Source organism: Pleurodeles waltl, chromosome 1_2 (genome assembly GCF_031143425.1).
Source record: "Pleurodeles waltl isolate 20211129_DDA chromosome 1_2, aPleWal1.hap1.20221129, whole genome shotgun sequence".
Taxonomy (NCBI): Eukaryota; Metazoa; Chordata; class Amphibia; order Caudata; family Salamandridae; genus Pleurodeles; species Pleurodeles waltl.
In genome coordinates, this window is record NC_090437.1 from 1,341,940,485 (window position 1) to 1,341,957,498 (window position 17,014).

The following is a 17,014-nucleotide window of genomic DNA, read 5'->3' on the forward strand; positions in this document are numbered from 1 at the left end:
TGCCTCCTCCCAAGGGGAGGGGGTCACAATCCTAACCCTATTGGGGGAATCCTCCATCTGCAAGATGGAGGATTTCTAAAAGTCAGAGTCACCTCAGCTCAGGACACCTTGGGGCTGTCCTGACTGGCCAGTGACTCCTCCTTGTTTTTCTCATTATTTTCTCCGGCCTTGCCGCCAAAAGTGGGGCCTGGCCGGAGGGGGCGGGCCACTCCACTAGCTGGAGTGTCCTGCTGGGTTGGCACAAAGGAGGTGAGCCTTTGAGGCTCACCGCCAGGTGTGACAATTCCTGCCTGGGGGGGGTGTTAGCATCTCCACCCAGTGCAGGCTTTGTTACTGGCCTCAGAGTGACAAAGGCACTCTCCCCATGGGGCCAGCAACATGTCTCGGTTTGTGGCAGGCTGCTAAAACTAGTCAGCCTACACAGATAGTCGGTTAAGTTTCAGGGGGCACCTCTAAGGTGCCCTCTGGGGTGTATTTTACAATAAAATGTACACTGCCATCAGTGTGCATTTATTGTGCTGAGAAGTTTGATACCAAACTTCCCAGTTTTCAGTGTAGCCATTATGGTGCTGTGGAGTTCGTGTTTGACAAACTCCCAGACCATATACTCTTATGGCTACCCTGCACTTACAATGTCTAAGGTTTTGGTTAGACACTGTAGGGGTACCATGCTCATGCACTGGTACCCTCACCTATGGTATAGTGCACCCTGCCTTAGGGCTGTAAGGCCTGCTAGAGGGGTGTCTTACCTATACTGCATAGGCAGTGAGAGGCTGGCATGGCACCCTGAGGGGAGTGCCATGTCGACTTACTCGTTTTGTCCTCACTAGCACACACAAGCTGGCAAGCAGTGTGTCTGTGCTGAGTGAGAGGTCTCCAGGGTGGCATAAGACATGCTGCAGCCCTTAGAGACCTTCCTTGGCATCAGGGCCCTTGGTACTAGAAGTACCAGTTACAAGGGACTTATCTGGATGCCAGGGTCTGCCAATTGTGGATACAAAAGTACAGGTTAGGGAAAGAACACTGGTGCTGGGGCCTGGTTAGCAGGCCTCAGCACACTTTCAATTGTAAACATAGCATCAGCAAAGACAAAAAGTCAGGGGGTAACCATGCCAAGGAGGCATTTCCTTACAGTTGCCATTCGGAATAACAACCGCGCCAAGAGTCTTTACGAAATGTCTAGCAGTAGTAGCTGCACATATCAGAAGGCAGCAAATACACGTGTTCCCGTACCTAGACGATTGGTTAATAAAAACCAACTCGCTAACAAAGTGTTCACACCACACAGATTATGTTATACAAACCCTTTGCAAACTGTGTTTCCCCATCAACTATGCAAAGTCACACATGCTGCCGTGTCAAACACGGCAATACTTAGGAGCGACAATCAACACAACAAAGGGGATAGCCACTCCAAGTCCACAAAGGGTTCACAATTTTCACAAGGTGATACAAGCTATGTACCCAACACAAAAAGTACATGCAAAGATGGTATTAAAACTCCTAGGCATGATGTCCTCATGCATAGCCATTGTCCCAAACGCAAGATTGCACATGCGGCCCTTACAACAGTGCCTAGCATCACAATGGTTACACGCACAGGGTCAACTTCTAGATCTGGTGTTGATAGACCGCCAAACATATATCTCGCTTCTATGGTGGAACAGTACAAATTTAAACAAAGGGCGGCCTTTCCAAGACCCAGTGCCACAATACGTGATAACAACAGATGCTTCCATGACAGGGTGGGGGGCACACCTCAATCAACGAAGCATACAAGGACAATGGGACGTACATCAAAGAAAGTTTCATATCAATCACCTCGAATTGTTAGCAGTATTTCTAGCGTTGAAAGCATTCCAACCCATAATAACCCACAAATACATTCTGGTCAAAACAGACAACATGACAACAATGTATTATTTAAACAAACAGGGGGGGACACACTCAACACAGTTGTGTCTCCTAACACAAAAAATATGGCATTGGGCAATTCACAACCACATTCGCCTAATAGCACAGTTTATTCCAGGGATACAGAACCAGCTAGCAGACAGTCTCTCCCGGGATCACCAACAGGTCCACGAATGGGAGATTCACACCCAAATCCTGAACACTTACTTCCAAATTTGGGGAACACCTCAAATAGATCTATTTGCAACAAAAGAAAACGCAAAATGCCAAAACTTCGCATCCAGGTACCCACACCGGCAATCTCAAGGCAATGCTCTATGGATGAATTGGTCAGGGATATTTGCATACGCTTTTCCCCCTCTCCCTCTCCTTCCATATCTAGTAAACAGATTGAGTCAAAACAAACTCAAACTCATTCTAATAGCACCAACATGGGCAAGACAACCTTGGTATACAACACTACTAGACCTGTCAGTAGTACCTCATGTCAAACTACCCAACAGGCCAGATCTGTTAACACAACACAAGCAACAAATCAGGCATCCAAACCCAGCATCGCTGAATCTAGCAATTTGGCTCCTGAAATCCTAGAATTTGGACACTTAAACCTCACACAGGAATGTATGGAGGTCATAAGACAAGCTAGAAGGCCATCCACTAGACACTGCTATGCAAGTAAATGGAAAAGATTTGTTTGCTACTGCCATAATAATCAAGTTCAACCATTGCATGCATCTCCAAAAGATGTTGTAGGGTATTGTAAAGAAATGGCTCCCTGTTGCAGTTACCCCCCACTTTTTGCCTGATACTGATGCTGACTTGACTGAGAAGTGTGCTGGGACCCTGCTAACCAGGCCCCAGCACCAGTGTTCTTTCACCTAAAATGTACCATTGTATCCACAATTGGCACACCCTGGCATTCAGATAAGTCCCTTGTAACTGGTACTTCTAGTACCAAGGGCCCTGATGCCAAGGAAGGTCTCTAAGGGCTGTAGCATGTATTATGCCACCCTAGAGACCCCTCACTCAGCACAGACACACTGCTTACAAGCCTGTGTGTGCTGGTGAGAACAAAATGAGTAAGTCGACATGGCACTCCCCTCAGGGTGCCATGCCAGCCTCTCACTGCCTATGCAGTATAGGTAAGACACCCCTCTAGCAGGCCTTACAGCCCTAAGGCAGGGTGCACTATACCATAGGTGAGGGTACCAGTGCATGAGCACTGTGCCCCTACAGTGTCTAAGCAAAACCTTAGACATTGTAAGTGCAGGGTAGCCATAAGAGTATATGGTCTGGGAGTCTGTCAAACACGAACTCCACAGCACCATAAAGGCTACACTGAAAACTGGGAAGTTTGGTATCAAACTTCTCAGCACAATAAATGCACACTGATGCCAGTGTACATTTTATTGTAAAATACACCACAGAGGGCACCTTAGAGGTGCCCCCTGAAACTTAACCGACTATCTGTGTAGGCTGACTAGTTTTAGCAGCCTGCCACAAACCGAGACATGTTGCTGGCCCCATGGGGAGAGTGCCTTTGTCACTCTGAGGCCAGTAACAAAGCCTGCACTGGGTGGAGATGCTAACACCTCCCCCAGGCAGGAATTGTCACACCTGGCGGTGAGCCTCAAAGGCTCACCTCCTTTGTGCCAACCCAGCAGGACACTCCAGCTAGTGGAGTTGCCCGCCCCCTCCGGCCAGGCCCCACTTTTGGCGGCAAGGCCGGAGAAGATAATGAGAAAAACAAGGAGGAGTCACTGACCAGTCAGGACAGCCCCTAAGGTGTCCTGAGCTGAAGTGACTCTAACTTTTAGAAATCCTCCATCTTGCAGATGGAGGATTCCCCCAATAGGGTTAGGATTGTGACCCCCTCCCCTTGGGAGGAGGCACAAAGAGGGTGTACCCACCCTCAGGGCTAGTAGCCATTGGCTACTAACCCCCCAGACCTAAACACGCCCTTAAATTTAGTATTTAAGGGCTACCCTGAACCCTAGAAAATTAGATTCCTGCAACTACAAGAAGAAGGACTGCCTAGCTGAAAACCCCTGCAGCGGAAGACCAGAAGACGACAACTGCCTTGGCTCCAGAAACTCACCGGCCTGTCTCCTGCCTTCCAAAGATCCTGCTCCAGCGACGCCTTCCAAAGGGACCAGCGACCTCGACATCCTCTGAGGACTGCCCCTGCTTCGAAAAGACAAGAAACTCCCGAGGACAGCGGACCTGCTCCAAGAAAAGCTGCAACTTTGTTTCCAGCAGCTTTAAAGAACCCTGCAAGCTCCCCGCAAGAAGCGTGAGACTTGCAACACTGCACCCGGCGACCCCGACTCGGCTGGTGGCGATCCAACACCTCAGGAGGGACCCCAGGACTACTCTGATACTGTGAGTACCAAAACCTGTCCCCCCTGAGCCCCCACAGCGCCGCCTGCAGAGGGAATCCCGAGGCTTCCCCTGACCGCGACTCTTTGAACCTAAAGTCCCGACGCCTGGGAGAGACCCTGCACCCGCAGCCCCCAGGACCTGAAGGACCGGACTTTCACTGGAGAAGTGACCCCCAGGAGTCCCTCTCCCTTGCCCAAGTGGAGGTTTCCCCGAGGAATCCCCCCCTTGCCTGCCTGCAGCGCTGAAGAGATCCCGAGATCTCTCATTGACTTCCATTACAAACCAGACGCTTGTTTCTACACTGCACCCGGCCGCCCCCGCGCTGCTGAGGGTGAAATTTCTGTGTGGGCTTGTGTCCCCCCCGGTGCCCTACAAAACCCCCCTGGTCTGCCCTCCGAAGACGCGGGTACTTACCTGCAAGCAGACCGGAACCGGGGCACCCCCTTCTCTCCATTCTAGCCTATGTGTTTTGGGCACCACTTGGAACTCTGCACCTGACCGGCCCTGAGCTGCTGGTGTGGTGACTTTGGGGTTGCTCTGAACCCCCAACGGTGGGCTACCTTGGACCAAAACTGAACCCTGTAAGTGTCCTACTTACCTGGTAAAACTAACAAAAACTTACCTCCCCCAGGAACTGTGAAAATCGCACTAAGTGTCCACTTTTAAAACAGCTATTTGTCAATAACTTGAAAAGTATACATGCAATTTTGATGATTTGAAGTTCCTAAAGTACTTACCGGCAATACCTTTCGAATGAGCTATTACATGTAGAATTTGAACCTGTGGTTCTTAAAATAAACTAAGAAAAGATATTTTTCTATATAAAAACCTATTGGCTGGATTTGTCTCTGAGTGTGTGTACCTCATTTATTGTCTATGTGTATGTACAACAAATGCTTAACACTACTCCTTGGATAAGCCTACTGCTCGACCACACTACCACAAAATAGAGCATTAGTATTATCTATTTTTACCACTATTTTACCTCTAAGGGGAACCCTTGGACTCTGTGCATGCTATTCCTTACTTTGAAATAGCACATACAGAGCCAACTTCCTACATTGGTGGATCAGCGGTGGGGTACAAGACTTTGCATTTGCTGGACTACTCAGCCAATACCTGATCACACGACAAATTCCAAAATTGTCATTAGAAATTGATTTTTGCAATTTGAAATTTTTCTAAATTCTTAAAAGACCTGCTAGGGCCTTGTGTTAGATCCTGTTTAGCATTTCTTGTAGAGTTTAAAAGTTTGTAAAAGTTTGAATTAGAACCTAGAACTAGTTGTAGATTCTTAAAAAGTATTCCAACTTTTAGAAGCAAAATGTCTAGCACAGATGTGAATGTGGTGGAACTCGACACCACACCTTACCTCCATCTACAGATGAGAGAGCTAAGGTCACTCTGTAAACTAAAGAAAATAACAATGGGCCCCAAACCTACCAAAATACAGCTCCAGGAGCTTTTGGCAGAGTTTGAAAAGGCCAACCCCTCTGAGGGTGGCAACTCAGAGGAAGAGGATAGTGACTTGGAGGACAATTCCCCCCTACCAGTCCTATCTAGGGAGAACAGGGTCCCTCAAACCCTGACTCCAAAAATAATAGTCAGAGATGCTGGTTCCCTCACAGGAGAGACCAACACCTCTGAAATCACTGAGGATAACCCCAGTGAAGAGGACATCCAGTTAGCCAGGATGGCCAAAAGATTGGCTTTGGAAAAGCAGCTCCTAGCCATAGAAAGGGAAAGAAAAGAGATGGGCCTAGGTCCCATCAATGGTGGCAGCAACTTAAATAGGGTCAGAGATTCTCCTGACATCCTAAAAATCCCCAAAGGGATTGTAACAAAATATGAAGATGGTGATGACATCACCAAATGGTTCACAGCTTTTGAGAGGGCTTGTGTAACCAGAAAAGTAAACAGATCTCACTGGGGTGCTCTCCTTTGGGAAATGTTCACTGGAAAGTGTAGGGATAGACTCCTCACACTCTCTGGAAAAGATGCAGAATCTTATGACCTCATGAAGGGTACCCTGATTGAGGGCTTTGGATTCTCCACTGAGGAGTATAGAATTAGATTCAGGGGGGCTCAAAAATCCTCGAGCCAGACCTGGGTTGATTTTGTAGACTACTCAGTAAAAACACTAGATGGTTGGTTAACTGGAAATGAAGTGTGTGACTATGTTGGGCTTTATAATTTGTTTATGAAAGAACACATTTTAAGTAACTGCTTCAATGAAAAGTTGCATCAGTATCTGGTAGACCTAGGTCCAATTTCTCCCCAAGAATTGGGAAAGAAGGCAGACCACTGGGTCAAGACTAGGGTAACCAAAACTTCCACTGGGGGTGACCAAAAGAAAGGGGTTACAAAAACTCCCCAGGAGAAAGTGGGTGACACTAGAAACAAAGAAAAAGAGTCCTCTGTAGGCCCCCAAAAACCAGAACAGGTGGGTGGGCCCCAAGACACAACCCAAAACAAAGGTGGGTACCAGGGTAAGAACTGGGATGCCACTAAGGCATGGTGCCACAACTGTAAACAGTCTGGGCACCACACCAAGGACACTTCTTGTCCCAAAAACAAACCCCAGAACAAGATTCCAGGGGTAACCAGTGTAGCCATGGGAGATGACTCCTCAGATGAGGAGGTCTTCATAGCCTTCAACTGGAAACAGGGCCCAACAGGTGAGTTGGAGATTCCAGAGGGAAGTAGACACTTCCACCACCTACTGGTGAATGGAATCCCAACCACTGCCCTGAGAGACACTTGTGCCAGTCACACTATTGTGCATGACAGGCTGGTGCTCTCAAACCAGTACATCCCAGGTGACACTGCCAGGGTAAGAGTTAGCCTAGACAGGGTCACTAAGAGGCCTGTGGCTTTAGTGCCCATAGAAGTGGGTGGCACTCTTAGCTGGAGAAGGGTAGTAGTCAGTACAGACCTCCCCCTTGATTGTCTCCTTGGAAATGACTACCCAGAGGTTAGTCAGAGCCCAAGAGAGGAACTGGTCCAGTGCCAGTCCTCTCCCAAGGATTCTGGAAGTCCTGCCTCTGCAGTAAATGCAAGTAGGCCCCAGAAGAAAAAGAAAAGGAAACAGAGTAGGAAAGGTGGACAACCTTTAGCCAAGGTTCCAGCAAGCCAAGGAGATTCTGCTCCAGTAGGGGAGAACTCCAAAAATGGCTCTGATAAAGTCCAACCTGACCCACAAGAAGTCCTGGCTAGTCAGGCAACTGTTAAGCCTGAGTGGGTGGCTCCTCAGCTAACAGAAGAAAGAGTGGAAGAAGGGTGTTTACTACAAGATGTGGTGACCCCCCACTCTAATACAGCAGACAGGCACCCTGAACCCAAAGAAGCCTGTAACTTAGCCCCTTCCCTTGTAGGTGAAGAGCTAAAGGTGTGGTTCTGGGCACTGACAGCTGTCAGTGGCCTCTGCTGGGTGTTAGCCTTTATGGCTGCACTATCCTTGGCCTGGTGGTCTGACCCCATGCCAAATAACAAGTTAGGCCCCCTGACCCTGTTGGTCATGGTGGGGTTACTCCAGCTCTGGGTAACCTCTTTGGGTAAGCTAGGGGTGACCCTGGCTAAGATAAGATTAGCAGAGGTGGATACCTCTGACCTCAAAATAGAGAGAATGGGTGAAGACATAAAAAGCACAGACAAGAGGCAGTTCAGACTAGGTCCTATCACTGTGGAAGTGGGCCAGTTCCCCAGAGGGAATGACCTGAACAGGAGGATGTAAGGCAGAGTAGGCCCTGCAACAAACCAGCCATTTCCTCTACTCTTCCTCGCCTGACAGACTAGGAAGACTCTTCCAGCGTTGGCTGAGTCTCCTGGCCTGTGGGCTGGGGGGGGCTTGTGTAAAGAAATGGCTCCCTGTTGCAGTTACCCCCCACTTTTTGCCTGATACTGATGCTGACTTGACTGAGAAGTGTGCTGGGACCCTGCTAACCAGGCCCCAGCACCAGTGTTCTTTCACCTAAAATGTACCATTGTATCCACAATTGGCACACCCTGGCATTCAGATAAGTCCCTTGTAACTGGTACTTCTAGTACCAAGGGCCCTGATGCCAAGGAAGGTCTCTAAGGGCTGTAGCATGTATTATGCCACCCTAGAGACCCCTCACTCAGCACAGACACACTGCTTACAAGCCTGTGTGTGCTGGTGAGAACAAAATGAGTAAGTCGACATGGCACTCCCCTCAGGGTGCCATGCCAGCCTCTCACTGCCTATGCAGTATAGGTAAGACACCCCTCTAGCAGGCCTTACAGCCCTAAGGCAGGGTGCACTATACCATAGGTGAGGGTACCAGTGCATGAGCACTGTGCCCCTACAGTGTCTAAGCAAAACCTTAGACATTGTAAGTGCAGGGTAGCCATAAGAGTATATGGTCTGGGAGTCTGTCAAACACGAACTCCACAGCACCATAAAGGCTACACTGAAAACTGGGAAGTTTGGTATCAAACTTCTCAGCACAATAAATGCACACTGATGCCAGTGTACATTTTATTGTAAAATACACCACAGAGGGCACCTTAGAGGTGCCCCCTGAAACTTAACCGACTATCTGTGTAGGCTGACTAGTTTTAGCAGCCTGCCACAAACCGAGACATGTTGCTGGCCCCATGGGGAGAGTGCCTTTGTCACTCTGAGGCCAGTAACAAAGCCTGCACTGGGTGGAGATGCTAACACCTCCCCCAGGCAGGAATTGTCACACCTGGCGGTGAGCCTCAAAGGCTCACCTCCTTTGTGCCAACCCAGCAGGACACTCCAGCTAGTGGAGTTGCCCGCCCCCTCCGGCCAGGCCCCACTTTTGGCGGCAAGGCCGGAGAAGATAATGAGAAAAACAAGGAGGAGTCACTGACCAGTCAGGACAGCCCCTAAGGTGTCCTGAGCTGAAGTGACTCTAACTTTTAGAAATCCTCCATCTTGCAGATGGAGGATTCCCCCAATAGGGTTAGGATTGTGACCCCCTCCCCTTGGGAGGAGGCACAAAGAGGGTGTACCCACCCTCAGGGCTAGTAGCCATTGGCTACTAACCCCCCAGACCTAAACACGCCCTTAAATTTAGTATTTAAGGGCTACCCTGAACCCTAGAAAATTAGATTCCTGCAACTACAAGAAGAAGGACTGCCTAGCTGAAAACCCCTGCAGCGGAAGACCAGAAGACGACAACTGCCTTGGCTCCAGAAACTCACCGGCCTGTCTCCTGCCTTCCAAAGATCCTGCTCCAGCGACGCCTTCCAAAGGGACCAGCGACCTCGACATCCTCTGAGGACTGCCCCTGCTTCGAAAAGACAAGAAACTCCCGAGGACAGCGGACCTGCTCCAAGAAAAGCTGCAACTTTGTTTCCAGCAGCTTTAAAGAACCCTGCAAGCTCCCCGCAAGAAGCGTGAGACTTGCAACACTGCACCCGGCGACCCCGACTCGGCTGGTGGCGATCCAACACCTCAGGAGGGACCCCAGGACTACTCTGATACTGTGAGTACCAAAACCTGTCCCCCCTGAGCCCCCACAGCGCCGCCTGCAGAGGGAATCCCGAGGCTTCCCCTGACCGCGACTCTTTGAACCTAAAGTCCCGACGCCTGGGAGAGACCCTGCACCCGCAGCCCCCAGGACCTGAAGGACCGGACTTTCACTGGAGAAGTGACCCCCAGGAGTCCCTCTCCCTTGCCCAAGTGGAGGTTTCCCCGAGGAATCCCCCCCTTGCCTGCCTGCAGCGCTGAAGAGATCCCGAGATCTCTCATTGACTTCCATTACAAACCAGACGCTTGTTTCTACACTGCACCCGGCCGCCCCCGCGCTGCTGAGGGTGAAATTTCTGTGTGGGCTTGTGTCCCCCCCGGTGCCCTACAAAACCCCCCTGGTCTGCCCTCCGAAGACGCGGGTACTTACCTGCAAGCAGACCGGAACCGGGGCACCCCCTTCTCTCCATTCTAGCCTATGTGTTTTGGGCACCACTTGGAACTCTGCACCTGACCGGCCCTGAGCTGCTGGTGTGGTGACTTTGGGGTTGCTCTGAACCCCCAACGGTGGGCTACCTTGGACCAAGAACTGAACCCTGTAAGTGTCCTACTTACCTGGTAAAACTAACAAAAACTTACCTCCCCCAGGAACTGTGAAAATCGCACTAAGTGTCCACTTTTAAAACAGCTATTTGTCAATAACTTGAAAAGTATACATGCAATTTTGATGATTTGAAGTTCCTAAAGTACTTACCGGCAATACCTTTCGAATGAGCTATTACATGTAGAATTTGAACCTGTGGTTCTTAAAATAAACTAAGAAAAGATATTTTTCTATATAAAAACCTATTGGCTGGATTTGTCTCTGAGTGTGTGTACCTCATTTATTGTCTATGTGTATGTACAACAAATGCTTAACACTACTCCTTGGATAAGCCTACTGCTCGACCACACTACCACAAAATAGAGCATTAGTATTATCTATTTTTACCACTATTTTACCTCTAAGGGGAACCCTTGGACTCTGTGCATGCTATTCCTTACTTTGAAATAGCACATACAGAGCCAACTTCCTACAGGTATTTACTACATTTGCAAAAGTCAAATCTAGCTTTCTCTTCCATAAAGATACATCTCGCAGCAATATCTGCATACCTGCAAATTACTCATTCAACTTCCCTATTTAGAATACCTGTCATTAAAGCATTTATGGAAGGCCTAAAAAGAATTATACCACCAAGGACACCACCTGTTCCTTCATGGAACCTCAATATTGTCTTAACAAGACTCATGGGTCCACCTTTCGAACCCATGCATTCTTGCGAAATGCAATATCTAACGTGGAAAGTTGCATTTCTCATTGCCATTACATCTCTAAGAAGAGTAAGTGATATTCAGGCATTTACTATACAAGAACCATTTATTCAAATACACAAAAATAAGGTAGTTCTAAGAAGCAACCCAAAATTCTTACCAAAGGTCATCTCACCGTTCCACTTAAATCAAACAGTAGAATTGCCAGTGTTCTTTCCACAGCCAGACTCAATAGCTGAAAGAGCACTACATACATTAGACATCAAAAGAGCACTAATGTACTACATTGACAGAACAAAACTGTAAGGAAATGCCTCCTTGGCATGGTTGCCCCCTGACTTTTTGCCTTTGCTGATGCTATGTTTACAATTGAAAGTGTGCTGAGGCCTGCTAACCAGGCCCCAGCACCAGTGTTCTTTCCCTAACCTGTACTTTTGTATCCACAATTGGCAGACCCTGGCATCCAGATAAGTCCCTTGTAACTGGTACTTCTAGTACCAAAGGCCCTGATGCCAAGGAAGGTCTCTAAGGGCTGCAGCATGTCTTATGCCACCCTGGAGACCTCTCACTCAGCACAGACACACTGCTTACCAGCTTGTGTGTGCTAGTGAGGACAAAACGAGTAAGTCGACATGGCACTCCCCTCAGGGTGCCATGCCAGCCTCTCACTGCCTATGCAGTATAGGTAAGACACCCCTCTAGCAGGCCTTACAGCCCTAAGGCAGGGTGCACTATACCATAGGTGAGGGTACCAGTGCATGAGCATGGTACCCCTACAGTGTCTAAACAAAACCTTAGACATTGTAAGTGCAGGGTAGCCATAAGAGTATATGGTCTGGGAGTTTGTCAAACACGAACTCCACAGCACCATAATGGCTACACTGAAAACTGGGAAGTTTGGTATCAAACTTCTCAGCACAATAAATGCACACTGATGCCAGTGTACATTTTATTGTAAAATACACCACAGAGGGCACCTTAGAGGTGCCCCCTGAAACTTAACCGACTGTCTGTGTAGGCTGACTAGTTCCAGCAGCCTGCCACACTAGAGACATGTTGCTGGCCCCATGGGGAGAGTGCCTTTGTCACTCTGAGGCCAGTAACAAAGCCTGCACTGGGTGGAGATGCTAACACCTCCCCCAGGCAGGAGCTGTAACACCTGGCGGTGAGCCTCAAAGGCTCACCCCTTTGTCACAGCCCAGCAGGGCACTCCAGCTTAGTGGAGTTGCCCGCCCCCTCCGGCCACGGCCCCCACTTTTGGCGGCAAGGCTGGAGGGAACAAAGAAAGCAACAAGGAGGAGTCACTGGCCAGTCAGGACAGCCCCTAAGGTGTCCTGAGCTGAGGTGACTCTGACTTTTAGAAATCCTCCATCTTGCAGATGGAGGATTCCCCCAATAGGGTTAGGATTGTGACCCCCTCCCCTTGGGAGGAGGCACAAAGAGGGTGTACCCACCCTCAGGGCTAGTAGCCATTGGCTACTAACCCCCCAGACCTAAACACGCCCTTAAATTTAGTATTTAAGGGCTACCCTGAACCCTAGAAAATTAGATTCCTGCAACTACAAGAAGAAGGACTGCCTAGCTGAAAACCCCTGCAGAGGAAGACCAGAAGACGACTACTGCCTTGGCTCCAGAAACTCACCGGCCTGTCTCCTGCCTTCCAAAGATCCTGCTCCAGCGACGCCTTCCAAAGGGACCAGCGACCTCGACATCCTCTGAGGACTGCCCCTGCTTCGAAAAGACAAGAAACTCCCGAGGACAGCGGACCTGCTCCAAGAAAGGCTGCAACTTTGTTTCCAGCAGCCTTGAAAGAACCCTGCAAGCTCCCCGCAAGAAGCGTGAGACTTGCACCACTGCACCCGGCGACCCCGACTCGGCTGGTGGAGATCCAACACCTCAGGAGGGACCCCAGGACTACTCTGATACTGTGAGTACCAAAACCTGTCCCCCCTGAGCCCCCACAGCGCCGCCTGCAGAGGGAATCCCGAGGCTTCCCCTGACCGCGACTCTTTGAATCCAAAGTCCCGACGCCTGGGAGAGACCCTGCACCCGCAGCCCCCAGGACCTGAAGGACCGGACTTTCACTGGAGAAGTGACCCCCAGGAGTCCCTCTCCCTTGCCCAAGTGGAGGTTTCCCCGAGGAACCCCCCCCTTGCCTGCCTGCAGCGCTGAAGAGATCCCGAGATCTCTCATAGACTAACATTGCGAACCCGACGCCTGTTTCTACACTGCACCCGGCCGCCCCCGCGCCGCTGAGGGTGAAATTTCTGTGTGGGCTTGTGTCCCCCCCGGTGCCCTACAAAACCCCTCTGGTCTGCCCTCCGAAGACGCGGGTACTTACCTGCAAGCAGACCGGAACCGGGGCACCCCCTTCTCTCCATTCTAGCCTATGTGTTTTGGGCACCACTTTGAACTCTGCACCTGACCGGCCCTGAGCTGCTGGTGTGGTGACTTTGGGGTTGCTCTGAACCCCCAACGGTGGGCTACCTTGGACCAAGAACTGAACCCTGTAAGTGTCTTGCTTACCTGGTAAACCTAACAAAAACTTACCTCCCCTAGGAACTGTGAAAATTGCACTGTGTCCACTTTTAAAACAGCTATTTGTCAATAACTTGAAAAGTATACATGCAATTTTTATGATTTAAAGTTCCTAAAGTACTTACCTGCAATACCTTTCGAATGAGATATTACATGTAGAATTTGAACCTGTGGTTCTTAAAATAAACTAAGAAAAGATATTTTTCTATACAAAAACCTATTGGCTGGATTTGTCTCTGAGTGTGTGTACCTCATTTATTGCCTATGTGTATGTACAACAAATGCTTAACACTACTCCTTGGATAAGCCTACTGCTCGACCACACTACCACAAAATAGAGCATTAGTATTCTCTTTTTACCACTATTTTACCTCTAAGGGGAACCCTTGGACTCTGTGCATGCTATTCCTTACTTTGAAATAGCACATACAGAGCCAACTTCCTACAAAAACTAATTAGGAAAACAAAACAACTATTTATTGCATTTCAAAAACCTCATACAGGAAATCCAATATCAAAACAAGGTATAGCTAGATGGATAGTTAGGTGCATCCAAACCTGCTACCTTAAAGCAAAGACACAACTGCCTATTACACCAAGGGCACACTCAACCAGAAAGAAAGGTGCTACCATGGCCTTTCTAGGAAATATTCCAATGAACGAAATATGTAAGGCAGCAACATGGTCTACGCCTCATACATTTACCAAGCACTACTGTGTAGACGTGTTATCTGCACAACAAGCCACAGTAGGTCAAGCTGTACTAAGAACTTTATTTCAGACTACTTCCACTCCTACAGGCTGAGCCACCGCTTTTGGGGAGATAACTGCTTACTAGTCTATGCATAACATGCGTATCTACAGCGACAGATGCCATCGAACTGAAAATGTCACGTACCCAGTGTACATCTGTTCGTGGCATTAGTCGCTGCAGATTCACATGCGCCCACCCACCTCCCCGGGAGCCTGTAGCCGTTTGGAAGTAATCTTCAACATTTGTACATTTGTAAATATATTACATTAAACCTTCATTTTGTACATACTTATTCATTCCATTGCATGGGCACTATTACTAACATACACAACTCCTACCTCACCCTCTGCGGGGAAAACAATCTAAGATGGAGTCGACGCCCATGCGCAATGGAACCAAAGTAGGAGGAGTCCCTTGGTCTCGTGACTCGAAAAGACTTCTTCGAAGAAAAACAACTTGTAACACTCCGACCCAACACCAGACGGCGGACTATGCACAGCATGTGAATCTGCAGCGACTAATGCAACGAACAGATGTACACTGGGTAAGTGACATTTTCCATACTTTACTACCTTCAGTACGCTGTTCCGAATCTAACTCTGGGGTCATTTGTCACCTACAGAGATAAAGCCCCAGGGCAGAGAGAGTGTGACGAGGCTATTGAACTGCTGAACAAGAGCATCCGAGATGTGGATCAAGCCTCCCTCGAAGCCATCAGCCAGCAGCTGGCCCCACGAGAGGGCATTTCTGAAGAGGTGAGTGGTACATCTGACTACTGTGCCTTTACCAATAATATATATGCCTGCCTCATTCCATTTCTGAAGGAACAAGGGTGTCTGAATGATTTTCCTTTAAGATGCATTACTCACCCCATTAAAGCACAGAAATAGAGGGGAGTGCTTCCACTCATATGGACCTTAAACATCAACAATACATTTTATCCACTGCTCTCTTCATCCTCACACTTATCACTAGGCCCGTTCCAGGTCAGAGGTACTGGGTCCTGGAGCTTTGACAGGTGACTGAACTGCTGCCATCCTGGTATCCTCACACATGCCTCTTTTGTATCCTTGCTTGCCCAGTCCAGGGTCACTAGAGTCTTTACCAGGACACTGTGCCCTGTCAACATCTTGATATTCACACACATGCCTCCTTCCCATCCCACTTAGACCTTTAAAGGGGAACAAAACATAGACTTTGCAAACTTTTGGGTGTCCAAATGGTGGAGAACAGAGAGGATCGAGACAGCAAACACTGGGTACAACGTGCTTTAAACTCTTGGACCCAGTTTGAGCTCTGAAATTGATCACTGTGACTCCTTAGGTGAAGAATGTCCTCATTAGAAGTAGCATCGCTGCAGTCCTCGTCACTTAGCACGGTCTTAAAAGTTGTACCAAAGCACGGTTTAGAGAAAGTCAGAATGCCCTGGTCCTGCCCCTGCATTGTTGCAGCTTGCCATTGAGGACATTTCATAACCGGTTGGCCTATTACCGCTCTCTTTTACCAAACAGCCTTGGGTTTAGTGATGTATTTGAAAGTGTGGATTCTGAAGAAACCAGAATTCACTGAGAAGCTAGGCTGAGTAATGGGAGGATTTTCTCTCTCTGCTGAACACTGACTGCATGATTACAATTACTTCGAGAGCCAACTGATTATTTTTATGGCTTTCTGTGGAGGTGGGCAGAAGTCGGCATCGATCGCGCACAGCCGGATTACTTTCATAGAAACAAACTTAATTATGGAAAGGACCTCACCGTGGCGCGTGAACCCCACAAGCATTGCTCACAGTCAGTCACTACAAGGCGAGTTCAAGAACTGACACTGAAAGTTAGTGAGTAGTGAGACAGTCTCTGGACACTCACTACAGGCTGGTGAGCAGGGGATTCAGCCTCTGAACCTGCGGTCTTAGATGCTCTGATGTTTCTCAGTGCGGCATCTCCCTGGGCTTTGGCCCCCAGCATCAAAGAAGAAATCAAAGTCTGCCAAAGGCCGTCCTCTGAGATGAAGCCTCCTTCAGCACCGACACTGATGCCGCACAACAGGTCGAGTACGACAACTCTCTCAATGCCATGAATGTAAGAGGAAATGATTCATGAGGTGAGAGGGAATGTTAAGGCAAACGGTGATGGTCCTTTGGCAGATCACCTCTCCAAGGATCAGGGATTTGCTGGCTTAGGGGAGATAATTGTCTCGGATGCCCTACGAATGCCTGATGAAGACTTTGACCACACAGAGGTTGATGTTTCAGAGGCTAATAACCTCCTTTCCGGCTATATAAAATCATCCTGGCTTGGAGTTGTTCTAGGAGTATGCCAGTGGCCATGATCCTTCTACAGAGCACAACATTCCTTACCTCTGTGGCCCTGCTTCAAAGTATTCCTATTTTATGGAATGCATTTGAAGCCTTGGAATTGACCTTGCCTGCCGCAGAGGTGAGTTCTTAACATTTTGACTGATTTCCATTCATTGAGGCCCTCTTGCGTCCTGTTATTGCTGCATGTGAAAACACCCCTTCATTCCTAGTAGTCCTTAGACAGATATCAAAACTTTGTGCCTGATCCGGGTGACCCCAGCTTTTGTCCTGTTACACGTCACAGTAACGTCTGGTTTTCAGAAAATCCTCCTTTAATCAAAACTCAAATACAAGAGAGAGA

General features: G+C 48.7%; 1 protein-coding gene across 3 annotated transcripts in view; it reads left to right on the forward strand.

Annotated features, from left to right (window-relative positions):
* TLN1 (talin 1) overlaps positions 1–17,014 on the forward strand; it is a 687,540-nt gene that overhangs the window by 357,389 nt on the left and 313,137 nt on the right. For all 3 annotated transcript variants that reach the window (XM_069205713.1, XM_069205712.1, XM_069205714.1), the window contains one exon: positions 14,983–15,115. In XM_069205713.1, coding sequence (XP_069061814.1) covers positions 14,983–15,115 — 133 coding nt within the window. The remainder of the gene's footprint in view (positions 1–14,982; positions 15,116–17,014) is intronic.